Source organism: Platichthys flesus, chromosome 2, assembly GCF_949316205.1.
Source record: "Platichthys flesus chromosome 2, fPlaFle2.1, whole genome shotgun sequence".
Lineage (NCBI taxonomy): Eukaryota > Metazoa > Chordata > Actinopteri > Pleuronectiformes > Pleuronectidae > Platichthys > Platichthys flesus.
This window is the reverse complement of record NC_084946.1, coordinates 21,035,667-21,057,767: the sequence shown is the minus strand read 5'-3', so window position 1 is coordinate 21,057,767 and position 22,101 is coordinate 21,035,667. Positions and strand designations below refer to the sequence as shown.

Sequence of the window (22,101 nt, the reverse complement as noted above, 5' to 3'; positions counted from 1 at the left end):
CCGTGGTCTGGTTCAGCATCGATAACCCTGACCACTGAAAAGCCCCCTTCCAGCATGATGCAGCCACCAGCACGCTGCACTGTAGGAACGGTATTGTGCAGGTGATGAGCCGATCTTATTCACGACTTATTGCTGATATCTGACCAACTAGAAAACCATGTTTCTCGCATACTGATTGTCCTTTAAGGTGCTGTTTTCTAAACCTCATTCTTATGTGTATCTTTCACTGAGAAGATGTGTCCGTCTGTCCATTTTGCCATTAAGCCCAGATTGGTGTGTTGCAGTAATGGTTGTTCTGTATTGTGAATTCTTTTAGATCATAAAATCCTTCAGATACTGATTATATTATCTAAAAAGTACGAAGTCAACAAACATGTGACATTGGTTATTTTCCTGAGCTGCTTTCCGACATGCACTGAACATGATGGTCTCCTGGAATATCCGTAGGGGCTGTATGTGAAAACGCAAATGTCTGAGTCGGTTGCTCCCGACAATCTCAGGATTTGTTCCTTCCAACCCTCTAGTAAGAACTCAGGAGAATGTCTCAGTGAGCCCATGTAAGAATGCAGAATAGGCACGACATTTCTAAAGAGGGACAAATGCAAAACCCCACAAAGAATACAAATAGGATGGAAAAGAGTTGCTTTACACGGAGACAACGCCAATGAAGATGTCCATTTTGAAAGACAATGAGATTAAAGAACTATTAATGTGAACATGTCTGACCTAGACAGTCTCTTGCTTTGTGTTCATATTTGAAAAGTCTTGATAATATCCAGATCCAATTGTCCAGACATGTGTTCATGTCTGAAAATAGCTTATGAAGGATTCAAATAGGACACATTGATTTTCCCTCTTGGTTCTTCATGCTGGCGTCCATCCAGCACTGTGTGTTTGTTCCACGAAAGCACAAGATAAACATCGTCTTTAAAGGCTTTCATGCACAAATGGCCCGGCTGCATGTGTGGATCACTGCATGCTGCTGTGTTAAAGCCCAGCATATCTCGTAGATTGCTCCTTTTAAAGTAGAGCAACCAATCAGACTCGGTGAAGCATTGGGAACAGGAAGTGAGCTCATGGAGTTTGTGGCTTGCACTGTGTTCAGGAAGGCGTTTGGCTGAGGGGGGTGTTGTCATGTTTTTTTCCTCACATTGTTTAGGAAAGCACAGAAAGCCTCAGCCCCTCCGCTGTAGTTTGACTTCAGCACATGGTCACTGATTAGCATGAGAGATCTGTGGATTTCCCTGTGTCCTATAGTTCTTGAATCTTCATAATAGAGCTCTAGGCTTCTGAAAACATTCCTTTTTCCAGCCCCCCTTCATGCAGCCTTTATACATCCTGAATATAAGGGCTCAAAAAATAACCATCCACATCTCCTGATGAGCCAAATGCATTTTTCAGATTAGATGAACGCAGCTGTGGAACTTCAAAGCAAAGATTCAGTCAACATTGAGAGTGTTGTTGAAACGGTCCCTCTGTGTGTGTGTGTGTGTGTGTGTGTGTGTGTGTGTGTGTGTGTGTGTGTGTGTGTGTGTGTGTGTGTGTGTGTGTGTGTGTGTGTGTGTGTGTGTGTGTGTGTGTGTGTGTGTGTGTGTGTGTGTGTGTGTGTGTGTGTGTGTGTGTGTGTGTGTGTGTGTGTGTGTGTGTGTGCTTTCATGAATTCTGCCTGTACTGTTTGAGATGGGCCCTTTAATGTCTGCTTTGCTCTGTCTTACGTCTCTGTCAGCGCTCTGCACCCATTGGTCTGAAATTGACCACACACTCTGGTGCCTGCTTGTACCAAGGCGTGTGTGTGTGTCAGGGTGGCAGAGTGTTTTTGAACACACACACTTGTTACCACTCGTGTTTTACATTCCTGATAACCGATGTTCTTCAGTTGGGATTTCTTCAGAGCAGGAATTCCTTCAAAAAGTTTTCATAAAATATTGATTAGTGGGCACAAGTTTGTCGGAAAGCCTCCTTTTAGGAATCCTCAAAAGACTGTGTGAAGTGTCTAGACAAGATGCTGGGTGAACCGGTTGCAGCAGTAATTTACAGAAGGAACAGGAAGTTTACATGTGGCACAGTTCTGATCTTTGTACTGCTCCAACTCTGATGCAGTGACATGTTCAGCTATCTGCCGCCGTGTCTCAAAGTCCAGATATCTCTTTACCTCCACTGATTAAGTTCGGTTCTTCTGTCCTGGTTGTTCTGTCAGCAGGGTGGGGTCACATGATGTTAACAGCTTTCAAAGATATTTAGTTTAAAGGAGCGTTTTTTTTTTTGTTGCTGCTCCTGTATTTCTTCTAAAAGGGCTTTTTAACACGTCGTAAACTACTGCAATAACGTTCAAGGATAATAACAGGCACATTTTTTAAATTGTAATCTGTGACTGTGAAAATCCAAATTGATGTGAGCCATTTCTAACATTGAGAAGATAAATATGGACAAATGTACTTTGATAATCTATAGCAGAATAGATAACCAGTAAGATCCAGATCTGAATATTGAGTGAAAAACACTATTTGTATTTTATGTTGTTACTTTTATCAATGCCTAACAAAAACTAGACATAATTTGGAAATATTATATTGTAGTTGATGTCTTAACTCTTTGTTTCTTTAAATTGAAAACCTATTGCTCTCTTATTGAAATGCAGATTTTTATTTTTACCACCACTTCCAGGAATGACTGCCACCTCCTGTTTAAGCACATCTCTGTAAATTGACAGAAGTGCAGGAGATAGGGAAGTAATGTGGGCCTGATTGAAGGTGGAATATATATTATGGGATCAAGTGTGTGTGGATGTCACTCTTCACTCTGTGAATCATTTTCTTGAAAACTGTGATAAAATTGTCTCTTAGAGATGATGTTCACACACTACTGAGCTGTTTCCCCAATTACACTGCGTGGGAAGAGTAATCACCGTCTGGATTATGTTCAGAGGTAGTTTTTCGTTTTTTCTTTTAATAAATGAAGCACTACATTGATTGATGACAATGGAGTAATTAGGAGGTGGTTATGGTGGTTGACATACAGTGTCTGCAACTGGGAGCAGCGTTCACAACCACTGTCTGGTGGGTCGTTGAATTCAAGGTGTGGTAATACGTTGGTGATGAAGTTGAATATAAACCTAAGTTGCTGCTGATAGGCTCTGATTGTTTGTAAGCCACACCACACCTTAACGGGAACTTATCTCCGACTTCGCCCAGTATCTTAGAAATTGGATGAAATCAAAATCAAAATAAAAATTTGGGGACAAACTGTCTCAGATTCAGACTACAATCATAAGTGCAAAAACGTGTGGACTTGAAGTTTTAAGTCAACGTTATCAATTGATTTGTGGCCAGACTCCCACTTTTTGACTTGACCTTCAACTGCTGTAAACAATCCCCAAGTGACAACTAAGCTCACTCAGCTTACGCATGCTGAGAATCCCCAAACTGTCCAGCAGGGAGAACAGCTTGTGGAGCAGATTGCGGAGATCGACTGTACTCTCATCCTTTTTGTCTGCCTCTACTTTTCTGAATCCAACAAGCACCCACAGAGCTTTGCTTTGTTTGTAGTGAAACTAGAGAAATCTGCATGCACAGCTCTTACTATGCCCATGCTGGCAGTTACTGGGACAGTGCAGGCTCAATGTTCACCCATCTTGGTTTAGTAGTGGATAGGAAGTGACACTTACTGCAGGCTGGCTGAGTCTGAGCCTTGTTTACTCGGGCTGGGACTTAGCCGGGGACTCAAACCATCATTAGGCAGCGAAATGACTCAACAGAGGGACATAGCTCCAGACAGAGAGAGAGAGAGAGGGATGACTGGCAGGGGAAAGCAGTTGGAGGAACAGTTTAGAAAAAAGCGATGAAACAAAAGAAGAGAGGATATTCTCAAAATTGCCTGGTGATAGTGAACCGGACGAGTGCAGCAGGGGGTGCAGTTAGAACCTGGAGGACAGGGCGTGCTGTGGTCAAACCCTTTTTATAAATAAACAGACAGATTGGTCCAAAATAAACACAACTCGCTCATGTCAGTGTGGAGCAAAAGGACGAATAGCCCCACCCAGACCCGGAACAGTACACCAGGCTTTAGACATGGGCTGCTGCTGTTGTGCAGAGCGGCTGCAGGCCAGGTTTTTACCCTCCGCTGGGGTTGAAGCCTTTTGTGAAAACCTCCCACGCAGGAAAAACTTCAGAAAACACCCAGTCAGGACATTTATCCGTCTTGATTTGTGGGAAGGAGAGGAGTGTAGGAAAGAGTTGGAGGCTTTAGGTTTGTTTTTGTACGCTGTAAACCCGGTTGTCACACTGCCACCTCCGGCCTGCACGCTGCTCTGCTGATCTAACAGGAAAACATGGTAAAATAAAAGCTGCATGTGTGTCAGGGAGTACCAAAAAACCAAAACTAAGATGAGAAGCAAAGTGAGACAACAGATGGCAAACAGAGGCAGAGTAAGATGAATAATTAAACTCTTCTCTGGACGTGGCAGGGCATGAATCCTTACTGCCTGCTGTTGCCAACAGGCGAGTGATGTTCCTCTCTAAGTCTTCCTAACAGGCTGTAAAACCGCGGTACAGATGCCTGCGTTTAAGCCGCTCACTCAAGGGAACCTGCTACACGCTTGTTAAATTATGTAGGAAAATTGGACGTTTACAGTCCAGGAGGTCATAGGCAGGTGTGAAAGGAACTAAATCTGTGTCACGTCTTTGAGACCATGTCTGTGTTGAATAAATTATGCAATACTTGTGCAAGATGGCACGTTAGGGCTTGATGCCCCCCCACTCCAGTAAACTGCAGTGACCATGTCGTTTGTTGTGTTGTCAAGTCACAAACAAATTGCCTCTGTGAATGTTTTTTTAAGGAAGAAAATGCAATTAGAGCTGTAATGACCATTACCGCAATACATTTATAGATAAGTGAATTGGCAGAAAAGTTATTTGCAGCCATTTAGAGATTTGAGATGTTGTAACTGTTTCAGTCATTCGTCGGGCAAATAGGCCAAATGTTCTCAGTTTCAAGCTTCTTCTCATATTACAGGATTTTCAGTCTTACTTCATTGTAGATTGAATATCTATCTACGCTAACTAATTATGTCCTTATTAAGTTGATGGAAAAAACGATATGAGCACATATAATTATTTGCCACAGGAATAGTTGAATATGAATGTATTTTAAAGGGTTCTGAGAAAAAACAAACTTTCACCTTCAACTTCCAATCTGCTTCAGCATCTAACTTGAAACAATGCAGATCATGGCCATCTTGTTTTTTTGGCAGGATCGATTCTTGAAGTGCTGTATATCTCCCTTTGGCTGATTTCATGATAAATAATAGCACTGCTGACAATATGTGTTGAATTAACTTAAAAAGGCTTCCTTAGCAGATCATTCTTTCCTTATGAGAAACCCCAGTCTACACGAGCAAAGATAAACAAAGAATCTTAGGAGATGCTCTAAATCCTTCAGTTTGCAGTCTGTCTGCTGGGCAATCTGAGGCCTCGGCCTCTTTATGACCTGCTGCCGAGGCAGTGGTGGCTTGCTCAAGGATGGAAAATGTTTCTACATGTGTTTGTTGATATAGGCTTGTGTCTCTGTCTCTACTTAGCAAATTATTATTTATATTGTTTCTAAATAAAGAGAAAACAAAGCTATTTTTTTTTATTTCTCGTTTGGTGGTGGTCTCAGGACAAATTATAGGTTTGTGTTTAAAATGAAAAATGTGCTGCATAGCTGCAGTACTGATCGTCGTATATCAAAACATGTCAAAATATTTGGGAAGTCCTTACTGACATTATTACCACCCTTGGCAGATGTTTGATTGTGAGTCAAGGTGGATCGGTTCCAGGTGAGAATTGGAACTATGAAACTACCTGCTAAGTATTTATCTAGTGTTGTTTTCTTCTTCCACATTATGCAGCTTCATTTTTATTCTCATCACACAAGAACAATGTAGGAGATTGACAGCACATCTCAGTATGTCTCAGTCTTTGAAAGGGGGCAGGCTGCTTTTGTAGATTCTCTGTTCTTGAAAAGTCTTGTTGTGCATTTTTAAATCATAACTTTTGTTTGATTACCATTAAACCCCTTATTCAAATTAATCCCACTAAAAGGTGTTTTGTTCTACCACGATTCAGCTGCTTCGAGTCCCCTTTAAGAGTCAGATAATTTCTTGGGTACTTAAGGGTGCAGTGTTGGAAGCTTATCCAAGCAATGTTTGGTAAAATGCACGTGTCCTTAGACGGGTTTGACATGTCTTCAGAGACATTACAAGACTGAATCAAAGTGGAATTCCAAAAATCTCTGGGCTTATTCTGGCTTATGTGGCTGTTGTGATGAAGTATATTTAGAATGTTTTGCCTGTGGCGCTGCCTCCCCTCACTCAAAACAAGGACAAAAAACAATATAGAAAGGTAGGGTAACAAGACAAATCCATCATACTTCTATAGAACTACTTTCTCTGAACGAGAAAATGCTATAACGAGTGAGAAAAACAAATACTGCTGCACAGCAATGACAACAACAAGGGTTTGTTGTAGTGTCATGAAAGACTTATTATAGTTATTGTTGCTCAAGTAAAGAGAATGTAAAGATACAGGTTTTTAAAAGACAAACTGCTGCGACTCATTAATTAATTAGTACCCTGAGAAATGGGAGAATTCCCAAAAGCATCAGAACATTTAGTCTTATAAATGAGTTAAAAACATGTTTATCACTGCATTTGGAAATTGGAACTATACCATCTTGGTTGAATGTTTGCTTTCCCCCCAGGATTGGCCCACAGGCTTGAAAAGGGCGTTGACCGCGATGTCTTACACCTTTCCACATGGGGTCATTAGAAGTGTGTTCTGGCTTTGACCAGGTTGGCTAAATACTTTATTGAAGACCGAACAAAGGCGGGTCTGTTGGCCGAGTGTTGACCGGGCCGTGTCCGGCAGGGCGAAGTACTAACATGAATTGGGTTAATAGGAATTATAATGTGATCTGAGCATGACTGTGGAGCGAACACAAGTGGTGTGTTGCAGTGATTCATATTTTGCTAACAGGGAAACAAGGATTTACTGCAAGATTGCTGGCTTGTTCTTTACAAGCATCAAGCAGAAGGCTTATGTGGACGTGAGCTCATGTAATTTGAGCGCTTGTGATCCGAGCTGAGCTTATTGCTTCATGTTCACAGTGGAATATTCAATCACTTTTGGCCACTCAAACTAAAGCCACCAAAATAAGTGTTGCTGCTTCCTGGCTCAGCTCTGATTGCAGCTGGCCAACCGTGGCATCCTGTAGCACCTGCACACCTTGGGTTTGTCGATATGCAGTGAGCTGTCGAGCACTGCCCTGGTTCGTTACGACAAGGGAGACAGTGACCCAGAATCAAGTTGACCTGAGTGCTTTAAATCAAGGCTCCACAGGAGGAAATAAATTCTCTCCCCACCAGCACGCCTAGTGCCAACTAGGACAAGTAATCCAGACAGAATAAAAACGTCCTCTTAGAGGACGCAGAGGGAGAGAGGGATGGAGGAGTGAACACTTGACAGGGCTGATGAAGGGAGAAAGAAGGGAAGAAAAAATAGCCAATGGAAGGGAGAAAGAGAGCGAAGAGTAAGATTGTTGATTGAATAAAAAGTGGTGTATTATAACACAGTAGGTCCCTTTTTGACAAAAAATGGGTTAACTCAATGATGCAATATGATTTGAATGATTTTGCATAAATTCCTGTACTCTGTATTTGCAGTTTTTATTAGACGTAAATTAAAATACAAAACTAGCACAATATAAAGTTATAAAATGCAAAGAAAAATATACCAATAAAAACTATAAACAACCAAATATGAATAATGAATTAAAACTTCTCACCGCAACTGGTTCCACAAACATGAGGCAGCAACTGCAAAAGGAGACCGGGGACAAACAAGGGAGTTGTTGTTAGATCTAAGAGACCGATGAGCAGAGAGACAGTGAATACTTGTATTCAGATGAATTAAAAGCCATGAAGAGAAGTGAGGATTGGACTCTAACTTTTAGTCCAGCCATGATGTGATATAACTGTGACTTGAGTCTGGATATGACTCTTAACTGATATAACTTGTAGAGACAGCTCGGAATCAAACTTTAGCACCTAGATATTTTTAATGGAACTTCACATATGGCTTGATGTGGCCCAGCTTACTAATCCGATGGCTTCTGGACTTCAAGGCATCAAAGATGATTCATTTTGTTTTGCTACACTTCAGCTGAAGGAAATTATTTGCCGTCTTGCTTTTAATTTCCTTGGAACAGTCTCTGGGAGGCTTTAGGGAATCACTAGATTTAAGTGGAAGGTACAGCTGTGAATCATCAGCGTAGACGTGACCGGAGATACTGTACTTCCTATGTTTTGGAGGGAGTATGTACAGGCTCAAATAAACTGGCCCAAGGCTATATAGGTGACAGCGGCAGAGGACGAGAAAAATCTTTTGCCTACAGCAAAAGAGGATGTTCTACGTTTGAGGTGGGAGTTAATCTTCCCTAGAGTCCACATACTAGCAGATCATTTTCATCACTTTAAACAGAGTTATGAGAGGATTTGAACCATGACTTAATGAATTAATCTTGGTTTTCAGAAATGTCAGCACTTTTGATAAGCCACGTTTTTTCCACTGGGCCACAGTTGAGTGGGTGTTGAATAGAATGGACAAATTTGCAGTGGAAAATTTCTCAGAAATGTCGATGGCTGTTATGATAGATCAAGATTTTCCATTAAACTCTGGCCTGTGAGAGTGTGCACTGATAATCTCAGAAAGAAAATTGTTCTCAATTTAATTACAAACAGATTTTAAATATTTCAAATGAAAGCATGGGGTGATATTTTTTCAATTTTTCTGACAGATCAATGTAAGGGGGGGGGGGGGCGGGGGCTATTTGAGGGAAGCTACAGAATCCAGGAGTAATGGAAGAATTATTCGGGTATCAGAATCAGTCAAGAATGAAATGTCACAAAGCTGTCTTTTTCTTATTTTTATGCAGAATCAGGTTCTAAGTTGTCTTTGTGTTGAGCCAAGCTAACCAGCTGCTGGCTGTAGCTTAATTTTTACCGTGCAGAAATAAGAGCAGTAAAATATCGTTATAATCTCAACAAGCCTCGTCAAAAAAAATTAGAAATGAGTTTTGTGGAAATCATGTTTTATCTCACAGAGCAATTTTGGTATTGGTATTACATCATCACAAGTGCTGTAAATTATACCCAGTCCTGCTAATACTGCATAAAATACTCTATAAGACGTGTAACTGCATTACTCTTCTTCAAAATTGAACTCTGTTCTACTAAGATGAAGAGGCCGCCTGTTTCCTAATTGGACATTGAAAATCCATTAGGATGCTTTTCAAAGTTCAAGATCTGAGTCTGAAAGCACGCGTTTGTTTGTTTGTGTGTTTGTGTGTGTGTGAGGAGCTCCGTGACTCAGTGAAGGGTTTTCTGTTGATGTGTTTACATGCTGCAGCAGCTGCTACTCTCTTTTTTTCCTTGCCACTCATATGCTCTCCTCTGCCGCTGAGTAATGTCTCCTCTTTTTTTCGTTGAAAAGGAAACTGCTGCTGTAGCTGGAGAGGATACAAACAATTATAACGTAAAAAAGACATCTGGACGTAAAGCTCTGTCGGATTAGGTGTTCATAGCAGAGAAACCTTATAGAGAATATTAAATAAAAGACACATCAGGAAGAAATCATCAAATGTCCAAAAAGTTATATTTGGACAAAATGCTGATTTAGCAGAACAAATATAGAAATGGCATTTTTGAAATGTAAGAGCAGAAAAAAAACATGTTTTTCAAATCAGGGAAATGCAAGAAAACTGCCCAGTTTCTATTTACAGTGAAGCAAAAATAATAATACAGAATGGACCTAGGGAAAATGGTATTTACTGTTTAATAGCATCACATGTTCCATCAGTACATTCAAACATTAAAGCTCTGTGAAATACTCGTGCACCACACCCTGCAGCTCTCCTTGTCTTTCAAACACAGACCTGCCTTCTGTCAGTTTGACTCCACTGACTTTGGTTTGACATGGACAGGGGTCGTGTCCCGGCTAATGACTGCAGTTGTCAGAAAGGTCAGAAGTCGAATCTCAGTGTAACAGTCAAAACCATCCACTTCCTGTTGTAGTGGCCCTGTGCTCTGTCAGTGTTTCTTTAACACTGCCTCTGGTCCCAAAATAGTTTCTGGTGTTTTATAATGAGATGGAAACTACACAGAGCATTTAGATATTTATGTGTGCTACAACCCGTTAAGGGCCTATTAGCAAGTGATTAAATGCAACACGTTTTTTTCTAGAGTCCTAATTGTGGGTGATCCAATTCATTGATTTTTCTTACAGTGCAATTTCCCAGCAGAACCCATCACCTTCCCCAACACCAGTAACCCACACTGTGTTGACAATTACCGCATGAGATTGAAGTTATGGATTTGGTTTCCTCTCTGATGTCCATTCACTTCCGTAAGCCGCAGTAATGAAAGCAGAGCAGGCCATTGCTTTGCTAAAGCATTAAAGGTTCAGCCAGATCATGAAACGAGAAGTCATTTCAATCCAACAGGCCATACTGCTCATTTTAAACATGAAATTGGATCGAGCTCTTTCTGTGCAAATTACTCTACAAAATAATCCCCTTTGTTATCTTCCAGTAAAGTGGTGTAAGAAGTGAATGTAGACTGAGTGAGAAACGTCACATCGCTTTGCAACACTCAATTCTCTGTTTCACATCTCCGTGAATGAACCATGTAATGAATTTACCCCCTCATCTTCTTTTTTAACTGTAATTAACACTGACATTAACTTCACAACCATGAACCCAAGTTAGTCCAGTGATTAAAGACCAGGGTGTGAAACAGGGGTTCTGCAGTGAGGGACGAGCTTGTATCTGCGTGGTGAATGATGGTCTATGTCACGGGTTCGACAGCTGTAACTCCTGCTGCTATCTGGATGAATGGTTTCAGTGAGCTTTTTAATCAGCTTGTCCCTCCTCTGGTATTAGTAGGTGATTAAATGAATTAGTAGGACCTGGAGACACGAGCACTGGGCTCGCACACAGGGGGTCTCTGGGACTCTGTGGGCCATGGTGATGGGGCTACAGGCGGTGTTTGGAGGGGGCAGAGTGGAAGGACACTTTTGTCTCCTTTTGCTGAGGCCACTGTTTCCCGGGCAGGCATACACACACACACACACACACACACACACACACACACTCATTCTAATGACATTGAGTTGTTTGTTCAAATCACACAAACACACACGCATGAAGATAAAACGCCGACACACAGACACACTCTGTCAGACACACTAGACCATTGTGTGGGACACTGCCGCCAGTGTGTCTCAGTGTGTAGCGTCCTGACATGGCACACGCCTCCTCGCTGCTAAATGTCATGCACTGATACATTATTGGTGATACAAAATGCAACAAGTTTGTGCGTTTGTCTGTGTTTCAGCATACTTTTATTAGTACTTCTGTATTGTAGCGGTGTGTCATTGTGTTCTAGACGCTTGACCACATGAAACAATACATTTGAATATGGCGTTTTGGTTTCTTACAATGCAGAGACAGGGTATTGATTTTTCATCAATAAAGTAATGGCCCAACTATTCAGTAATCAGTAACCATTAGTTGCAACTATTGTCTGTAGGTAGTTGAATGATCTTCTCTTAAGGAGCCCAACTGTCCACTATTCTATTTCATATTTCTTTATTTTAATTCAGGATTAATTGTGTCAGTCTGTTGTAGTAATTGTAATATATCTAAACACACAGAACCTTTTTGTTAGTGCTGCAATTTAAACTTACTAAACCTGATTGATGACGACCGGTGTAGTTTATAACATGTCAGAGAAGGTGATAAATGACCATGGCAGAGCTCAAATTAAAGTGCTTTTTTTATGCAAAACCCATAGATATTAACTGTCACATAAGACAAAGAAAAAGCAATAAACCCACAAGTGATTGTGTTACAACTTAAGCCTGAAAATGATCAGGGAAGCTGTAGCTGTTTGACTAATCGACTGTAGACGTCCTCTTTTCTCACACCTTTTTGCCGCCTCCTGCTCGATCGTGTGTCTTTGTCTGTGCACGTGTTTGTCTTTGCATCTGCCCGTGTCAGGCAGAGACTGATAACAGCATCAGGGCGTCCCCTTCTAACAGCAGATGATGTACAGTGATGAGGGCGACAGGCGGCTGTGAAGGTCACAAGCAGCACAAACACATTGACTCTTTTGTAGTCGAGTCATGGTGAGCTGCTAATTGAGTTGCAAGCTTTCATACTTTGCACCTCTTTGTTGAAGTCCTGACTTTAACAGGTGAATCAAACGCCTGAAAAGATGACAAATTAACCTGCTCAAGAAAAATGATCTTTGTGCTCATGAAAAGCATAATGGGAAAATTTATAAAGATTATAGACATTCATAATAAGATGAACCTGACTGAATGGGAAGCCTTCAAAATGACATGGCCTTAATTTGAGCTGTCAGGTGTGCATAATTATTCACATAATACAAAAACCTTGTCTTTGTACTTTAAAATCATTTTACCTCTTTCCTGGTATTGTCAGCGTTGGATTTGTCATATTCTGTGTTCCGGGGTGAGGAGGAGGTAGAGCTGATAAGAGAGAAGATTTAATAACCTTCTTGTTTTTAACCACGCAGCCTCATTTTGAGCTTCAACTTCATTAGTATTAATGTATTCTTTGTCTGCACTAAGACACTGATTCTGTTGGCACCCACACAAAGACGTTCAACACAAGGGTACAGACTTCTGCTTGAAAATTCAAATGGGAAAATGCATTTTTAAATTCTTTTAAATTGAATAGATAAGACTGTGTACGTTGCATTGCCTTCATGAATGGGTGATTAACTTTCCACTGACTTCAACTTTTCACGGACTTGACCTCACAGAACTCTGGATGACTGCACACAGTGTATTCAGATGATTGAGATGCGTTGTTTAAAAGCGAGTGAATACGTGGCCTGACAATTGGAGATAAAACTTCAGTCTGGAAGGGAAGTTTCTGATATTGTTTCCACTGTTTGACTTCCGCCTTGTACCCAATCCAACTCCATCAACTGACGTTGTCTGTTGCTTTAAACTTTATCTTACAGTCTTCATCAGTGGCCGGAGATTTCTCATGGAGAAATTTGTAGAACTGTGTTATTTTTTTATTCAATAGCAATTTTAGGCTTTCTGTGAGGGACAATTTTCAGGACTGTACTCACCCAATCTAGTCATTTTGCTTGGTTGTTATGGAAAAGTTTCCGACTGGTCATTAGGTCACATCCCCACTAAAACCATTCCATTTTAAATCAGTATTTGTTGCCGGGGCCAGGAGAGTCTGTGGATGAGAGGAGTAACAACAGTGATGTGCTTTTAAAACTTAAATATAGTTCTAAGCATGCAGTCGTGGTGGACTTGTTACAGCATTTACCACATACTGTGTGTTGTATTATTGTGTTGGTAGCAAGTGGACCCAGAGTTGAAATAGTTTTGTCAGATTAAATGACGGCTGCTGGCAAATATGCAAGCAATGAAAACCAGTGAATGTGGAGGAAAACAGGACAGTTAATATTAATAACAGGTCTTTGATGAATTCCTGCCTATCGTGTATCATGTGCTGCACAGCGCTGGGACACACTGTCCTGCTGTTATCTATACGTTTACAGTGAACTGCTCTCTGTTCCAAATCACATTCATGATGATGATGATGAAAGATCTACACTGATCTCAGTCCATCAGGTTGTGGAGATATTAGTGAAATAAAGCTGATGACAGCACCGAGCACATAGACACAGGGCAGGCTAAATGTTTTGGTTTCGTCTCCTGTCCTTGAGACGACATATTGGCCTCAGAAGTGTGGAAGCTTTTGAACACCCACAGGCGCGTTATAATAGTCAGTGATGAAAAGGAGAAAATGGATCATAATGACCCGAGTGCTCCGTGACAGAGCCTTTGTACTGAACCATCAGGAGGCCATGACAGGCACATTTTTTAAAATAGCCTTTTTTCCCCATCCTCATGCAATGACCCTGGAAAATGTGAGCCGTTTGTTAGCATATTGCGTTTTTAATGCTGTCTTTCGGCATTTTTGTAATATGCAGTGCCTGTTCTAAACCCATCTGTGTGTAATGGACCCGTTACTTGGCCTGTGAAAAGTGTTCTGCAGAACTCGGTATGCAGAACCCCGAAGCCGCGCCTACCCTGCTGCACAAAGAGTTGTTCAACTCTCTATTCAAAGTTTGGTGAAGTCCGGAATTGAATACCGAACTGGAGAATCAGTTGTTGTTGCCGTTGCTGAGAATGTGCTTGTTTCATTATGAGGCAACGTCCATTATATTGAAGAGTCTCACCCGACGCTGCTACAAAGTGCTGGTTGCCTCTTTATCGAACACAAATTGCTCCAAATCCCCATACAGGCCGACAAACAGAGATTTCTGGAATCAGGAGATAATATACTTTCTCTTAATGGCAGGTTGGCAGAAAAACAAGAAAGTCAATGATGGTCTAATACTAAAAGGCAGCACATAGAGGGGTTTTTAGGCTAAGAGCATTTTCTAAAGTCCAAACCGTTCCTGTCTTATTCAGCCCTGTGAGAGGCGGAGTTGCATTTTTGTGATCTTGCAATCACAACAGAGTAGAGGGAGTTTCGTGATAATGACGGCAGCTAGCAATTTATGAAAACAACGACCTGAAATAAAATAGAAACAAAACAAACCTGTGTCTGTGGTTTCCTTTGTGTTTAAATGCAGTTTACTCATAGATGTAACAACTTGATGATCGTTGTCTGACCTGCCCGCTTCCCTTTTAAAAGAATCAGTATAATTTTTGGGCTGTGCCTTCTCCATGAAAATGTGAAATAGCGTCCTTATCTGTGGCGAGAGCTGATATAGGTCAATCTGTGATTTGCTGCCATGGTCCCGGGGAGCTGCTGTGATGTCACCAGAGGGCTTACAGTTATTCAAAGTTCCCCCCTATGGTTTACATATCTTCAAACAGTTTGTCTTCTGCCTCCTGTGAGGACATCATATCAACTACACTGAATATTGTCTCTATTTGTGTCTTTTCATGCACTGCCGAAGCTCTTATTTGTTCAGCTGTTGTTAAAGTAACAGAGTCAAGACCACACACCAGCACACAGACTTCCCTCTTGAATTTCATAATGTGTCTCGTCTGTTATCTGTCTGTCAAATGTACACTTCCTGTGTCATTGCCCCTAGAACAATGCGTGATACAAACCTAGCCTGACAAGATGTGAAGAATAGTGAAACCACTGTGAAGCTGTTTTGCACAATGGTGCCCAACGGCTGTCTGTCCTTTTGAACGCATGTGGTTTAATATTATATTATTGTTCAAATAAAGTTGGAGAGCAAAGGAAGTTCAGCCGCAGCATAGTCCTGGACTCCTGCTGTTGTGTATCCATGACAGTGCTCATTATAACGACTGTAAATTGAGCAAGTGGCAAGGGGGTGTTAAGTCAACAATAAGGGTAGTCCAACAAAATATTGGATCTAAGTGCACTATCCCTGCCTTACAATCCAAATCCCAGACTTTCACATCTAAACGTCTGTTATATTCAAGCTGTTGAGTGTTGTTCACAAATGCTGATTAATCTTCCAAGTACTGGGTAAATCTCTCTGTATTTAATAGCACACTGGAGTTTTAAAGCTGATCTTGCGTTACATTAACCAGTATGAATTGGTTTACAATTGGAAGAAGGGAACAGTCGTAGTGACGGAGACAAAGAGGCTACAGCAACTATAAATGGCGAAGCGTCTAAGAAAAGATACTGATGCTCCAGATAATAAAGGTCATTGAGAGGAAGAATTAAAACGTAAAGTGACTGACGGTGAGGACATTCAATATGACATGCACCAGTCCAAAGTGTTGATGTAATTACACTTAAGGCCAGAGGGGGCACACAAATGTACTTCGCTGTTTGAGACCAGAGACCTACTTATTCATGTGTGTGCATGTTTGAAAAACAATTTACTTATTTATGATCAAATACGTTTTTACATTCTTAAGTCTGTTGAGGCAAAATAGTGATTTGTATAAATAAATAAATACGATAAATAGTTTTTGAAATTATGATTTGCCCATCATCTGACTATGCTGCTGCAAATCTTTACAAAAATCCAGTCTTTGACAGAACAGACGTTTCTTTGACTTGACCTGCGGGTAAAATCGGGAGAATTGAATCCGGACTTTCCCTGGAGTTATTATCTTTTTTTTTATTATTTCACGTTTGCGTCTGTCATGCGTTAGAAGTGTCATCAACAAGCCCACACGCACATGGTGAATCCAGCGGGGGATTCCCTGCTGGATTCACACATCAACCTCTTCTGGATTTCTACGGACACTATACTTGGCGGCCAGGCCCGAGAAAGTCAGCAGAAACTGCGGAGGTCTCACTCTGACATTTGCGTTCACGCGTGTACACAATACAGAGGAACTCCAGAACTGAGTTCAGTTGCATGACTGAAATCAGCTAAAGTGATGTAAAAGATGACTGATTTTGGTTTTCAGTCTCTGACTTATGTAGGTGCTTGTGTTGCTTTTTTTTCTCTGTTTCTACTGTGTGTATGTGTGTATGTGTGTGTGTTTGCGCATGCATGTGTGTGTATGTGAGTAATATCATTACCTCTGCTCTGATTCCCCTGATTCGATCAGCAGTAGCTCTTTGGTTTCTTATTCTCTGTGCTAATGCCACTCATCATCAAAGACGGCTTGAGAAAACACTGGACGTTCCTTGTTTGTCGCACGTCTTTTCTGAAGGTAATTCACTTTAATATTTGATGAGATAAACCTGTTTTCTCTGCTCATGCGGAAAATTTGTCCTGCATCACGTGATTTGACAATCACTTACCATCGTCTGGTTTCAAACATAAAAGAACTACAACTGCATTGAAGAGCATGTGCAACAATCTGCAGAGATTGAGTGATGTGTGTGTTGTTATAGTCCATGTCAAAGTGTGTATGTGTCTGTTAGAGGAGAGGTTTCAAAGTCTGTTTGTTGGATAGGTTGATTGTCTCTCAGCTTGAGTGGTGGGGGTGCATGTGAAGGGAGTGATTAATCACGTCCTCTCACTTTGTTGATTAACTTTGGTTGTAGACTGGGTAATTAAAGAGTAAAGCGCCTCCTAGAGGAAAGAAGTTTGTTCTACTCATGTACTGTAGGACATGATAAGGCTCGGGTGGTTATTAGTCAATCTTATGATTTGTTTAGTTTACCTCAGATTGATGGAGCAGATCTCTAGACGTCACAGGACTTTACTCTAGTGTTTGGGTGAAAGGTCACTGAACCAGGTCTGGGTAACTGGGTAACTGAGTAACTGAGAAAGTTTCAAAAACTGCACTAAAACGACCAAAGTTGAACTTTTTTGCAGATGGTAAATCTCTGACCTTCTTCTTTATTTGTTTATTGGCCGGTGGTAACCAGCGTCAAAGAAGTGCACAGTCACACCCTCAGGTATTTGAATGATGATGTTTGCTTTGATGATTTCTATTCTGTGCTCACATCTCAGAGGAAAAGAGAGAAGGGCACATATTGTCTTGGGCAATTCGCAGAGCATCAAAGAAACAGTGAACCTTTTTGTATTTGACAAAAAATCAATCATGTTGTAAAATAAAGCAGTGCACAAAAAACATTTGATAGATGTCAGTGGTTTTGGGTTGTGTTCACTCTTAGATCCAGTTTGTTTGTTGACCTTTTTCCTGTATGTTCTCCACTGTGTGTTTCTGTTTTGACTGCTAATTTAAATTAGTTAAAACTCTTTTGATATCTGCATTATAATCATATCAATGCTGCATATTTAGTTTGTCTTTCTATGTGGAGTCTGCAGGTTCTCCCTGTGTCTGCAGCAGCTCCGGTCCCATAGTCCGGAAACATGTGATTGATGTTAGGTTTATTGGAGACTGAACATATGAATGTAAGAGTGAATGCTTGTTTGTCCCTGTATGTTGTCCCTGTGATACGTAGACGACCTGTCCACGGTGTTACCCGCCACTCGCCCAATGTCAGCTAGGATTGGCTCCAGGTCTCCTGTGACCTTCAATGGATAAGCAGTATAGATAATGGATGGATGGAGTCTGATTTTACTTGTGATCATTTAAGCGAAAAAAACACAAGATGATTTCTTTGTAGACTGAATCATCCTGAAAAATCCATCGAAATAAAGTATAACATTCTTTCTCATCTGGTAAAACAAAGTGAAAATTCCTGGATCTGCCATCAGATCCGGATCTGCTCTTAAACATAAAGGGCTGTTCCTTGGCCTTGGCCCCACCCCTCCACCTTTCAATAAAATTCGAACAAATGAAAAACTAAAAAACTTATCACATCAAATGCACTATAACTGCATAAATAAAGATGAAGAATGTGCTTAAAGAGAAATATCTGTTGTACCTAGAATTGGCCTCGTAAGTCTAGTCAAATGTCAAGAAAGGTATGTTGTAATAATGATTGAACTTAAATGATTAACATGTCCACCAGAATTTAGAAAGATCATATAAAGCTTGATGAGTATTTCAAAGTTTTCATCCTGCCAATAACAAACTGCAAGTATTTCAGCTTCTGCTGGCTCATATCCTCTGAAATGTTAACAGACTTTTTTTAGTCACAATCTACAAATGAAACTATGGCAGACTGCTCAGCACTCTGTGTTTCTCTTCTGCCGTCCTCCGTCTTCCTTGAGATTTTGCAGAGGTGAGCAAAAGAAAAAAAATTGCTGACAGCTTTAGTTTGAAATTCCTCCAGAATAATTTGAGACCCTGCTGCTAATCCTCTTGTGAGCGACCTTTGGATCTCAACCCGGTCTTTACAAATCATTTGCTGTAAACCAATTTGCTGTGTTAAACACACCTCTCAGCTGTTTCGCACGAGCCCCCCCCGCAATCTCCATCTCCACTTGTCATCCGCCTAATAGGTTGTGTAACTGGGGGAAGTTCAGGGTGTGTGTTTGCATCACTGTGATGGAAACTTTTGGAACACTTCGGAAAGGTTTTGTCTGGATACTTTTCTGAGCTCCTCACTTGGCTGCGAGTTGATAATGTTAGATATGACATCTGTTCACTGGCGCACATCTTTACTGGTTAACAGAGTGATGCTGTAGGAAGTGATTGTACTGCTTGTTTCCTGTCCATGTTGTCAGCAGTAGATAGGTGGTTTTTAACTGTAAAGGAAATGTAGTGCCGGTTTGGTGGCAGACAGAGTGGATGTAGCTCAGCACTGTGGAGCGTTTCATCAGGCGATGCTACTGGGTGCAGGGTTTCATTAGTCAAGGTTGCAGAAAATGAGGAAATATTTACCAGTCTCTATGAAATAGTAGGTAAGAGCGAGTTTCATTCACAAACCATGCACGTTTTGTAAACTATGGAAATCCTAATGCCATTTGTGTTGGACTGTGTGTGTTTGTGTGTGCGCATGCTAAGTTATTAGGAAGGGCTGGACTTTTTAGGAGAACGTTTTCTGGCTGCAGTGATAAAATGTCTGCACATTGTTAAGAGTGCTTTCAGAGGAAGTGGTGTGACTAAGCTCGACCACAGAATACTGTATGCTTTCATTTACTCTGTATATGGTGAGTTTAATTATATTATCCAGGAACTTGACTGACACGTTTGTTGAGTTTCATACACTACAGACACACAGACGATCTGACAGTGCAGGTTGAAATCAGTCAAACAAACGTTGTCCACGATAACAGTCACAGTAGATCAGGGTAACAATGAAGTGAAAAAGCCTCGCTGCAGCTCAATGCCCTGGTTCTTCTTTTCTCCCCTCTTAATCAGTTTCTCATCATACTGCCGTCTACTTGTCGCGTTCAGGAAGCGGTTAACCTTGCATGCAGGCTGGTAGAATGAGATCTATAACGGCTCTCGAAGCAAATGGAAAATTGAGAATGCAACTGCTCTCTTAGGGGTACATTTATCCACTTACTCGAACCTTGAAAGGCATCATCGTGACGGCTGGAAAATTATGCACATTAATGGAAAAAACTGGAGCAGGAATGAGAATGAAATGTTGATTTGAAATTGTTTCACCTTGATGTGAACCGCGCTGTTGGTCAGAACAGAAATATAATTGTGTTTCAAGAAAATGCTGAGACAGTTAGTCAGCGACTGGGTCTTTCCCCAGTGGCCAAAGATTTACTCGAAGTATTAAACTGCATCAAACAAGCTCCAGGTAGTTCAAATTTGTGGCTGATATTTTTATAAACACCAGGTTTTCATTTTCGTTCTCCTCTTTCAGAAAGTCTACCACAGCTGAAAGGATGAGGATGACGATGGTGGAAGGAGGCCGCAGCCGAAGGTGCAGCCCTCGCTAGGAAAAACAACATTCTCCCCCAGTTTCACCCCTCCGTCATCACCCCTCCATCACTGCGGTCCCGTCCCCCTGCCGTCATGGCAAACCACTTGGAGCTGATCCAGGAGCTGCAGCAGCTGGACAAGGTGCCCAGCCTGGAGAGGCTGAGGACAGCCCAAAAGCGGCGTACGCAGCAGCTGAAGCGATGGGCCGTGTATGAGAAGGAGATGCAGAACAAGAAGCGAAAGGCAGACAAGAAGGGACGCAACGCCAACAGCTTCCAGCAAGGAGAGTCCAAGAGGCACGTGTCGTTCGCCGCCAGCGTGGCTCTTCTGGAGGCATCGGCCAGGAATGATCCAGATGAAGGTAAGGGCAGTGAAAAAATGATTTAGGATTTGTGCAAATTATAAAAAGGAAGTATAGATTAATGGCTACACAGCTGCAGTAAAACCACATGACTGATTGGCCAACATAATATATGCAATGCAGATTTATTTTAGTTGTAACAAGGCAACTAAGTTAGAAATATGCGCTGGGCTTTCATTCATGAGCTCGGAGTGAAACTCGGCACAGAGCTCAGGGATGCCACATTTGAATAATTACTTTAATTTCTGCCTAACCTCACTTCTTCAGCTGGATATCAGAATGCCAAGGTCAGGAAAACGATTAGCTGGCCTGCCCACTTAAACTGCCTACTAGCTGAATTTATTCTGTGAGGAAACTGTTTTATCATCGGGAAATAATGGAGTTGTCACACTGAGATGAAACTCTGCCAGTCTTTTAATTAAAGTTTCTATTGACAGTGGTATTTGTAGATAATAATTGTTTTCCTCCCCAACGACGCTGTGGCTGAGCTAACAATGTGTCAGTGATGCAGGGATGATAAAAGGCTGCTTATCTTTAAGATATAGCATCTCATTAACTTCACTTTGACTTGAAATTAGATTGAACTTGTTTTATCACAACGGATGCAGCCCACGGCAAGCCCGCACACTATCTCTACAGATATGGAAACAAGCGCAGGGGTTATTTATTTTCATCGTCTTTCTTACGGAGCAGAAGCTGTGCTACACTGTGCGAACACATTGACAAGAACTGGCATGTAGACGCTCCAGCTGGAGAGAGAAACAGAGGGAGGCTTGGGATTGGTGTTGCCTGGATGTCCTTTTGGATTTTACCATCATGTGTAACCTAAATACAGATTTGATAAAAATAGCTCACAGTAGAAAGGATATCACCTCACTGGTTTCATAGGAAACTATGCTTTAGTAGGTTCTACACACACAGTGTTGCTGTGTTAAAGGTTTTGGAAATGGTTTGAACAGTGTTGAAAGGTTTTTGCTGTGCCTGGCCATACTGTGTGTAGTTACCAGAAAGTCTTCTGTGTGTGTCCTTATGTTGGTGTTAAAATCAAGAGGTATAGATGAAGAGGTGAAACGTCACATGCTATTAACTATTAACATGCAAGAAGTGTATATTTAAAATGAATCAGTGATTTTATTTTAGGTGTTATGGAAATAAGTTTATCCACAGTGACGTTCCAGAATTATTAGCAATAAACTCTGATTTAGAAATGATATGTGGTCAAGACAACATTAGACATTGGTGAATCATCACATTTTCTGAGCCATATGCGAAAGAAAACATTCTTGTGTCAAATGAAGCCAAAATAAATGTGTTTGGATCAGATGGGGATCTGGCCAGGAGGCGGGAGTGAACTGATACAGGGCTGCGAGAGTGCATTACTTCTAGGGAAGATCACATTTATAAATGTTCCAGTAAATACAAGTTTGTGTTCTGAAGAACTGCTTTAAAATGTGG

At 41.2% G+C, this 22,101-nt stretch overlaps 1 protein-coding gene across 2 annotated transcripts in view; it reads left to right on the top strand.

The window, feature by feature from the left end:
* ppp1r16b (protein phosphatase 1, regulatory subunit 16B) overlaps positions 1-22,101 on the top strand; it is a 71,850-nt gene that overhangs the window by 5,237 nt on the left and 44,512 nt on the right. Inside the window, exons 1-2 of one of the 2 annotated variants that reach the window (XM_062405644.1) lie at positions 19,201-19,302; positions 20,227-20,646. In XM_062405644.1, the coding sequence (XP_062261628.1) occupies positions 20,379-20,646 (268 nt within the window). In that variant the 5' untranslated portion in view covers positions 19,201-19,302; positions 20,227-20,378. Of the gene's footprint in view, positions 1-19,200; positions 19,303-20,226; positions 20,647-22,101 lie in introns of those variants that run through there. The other variant, XM_062405635.1, reaches the window with a different exon arrangement.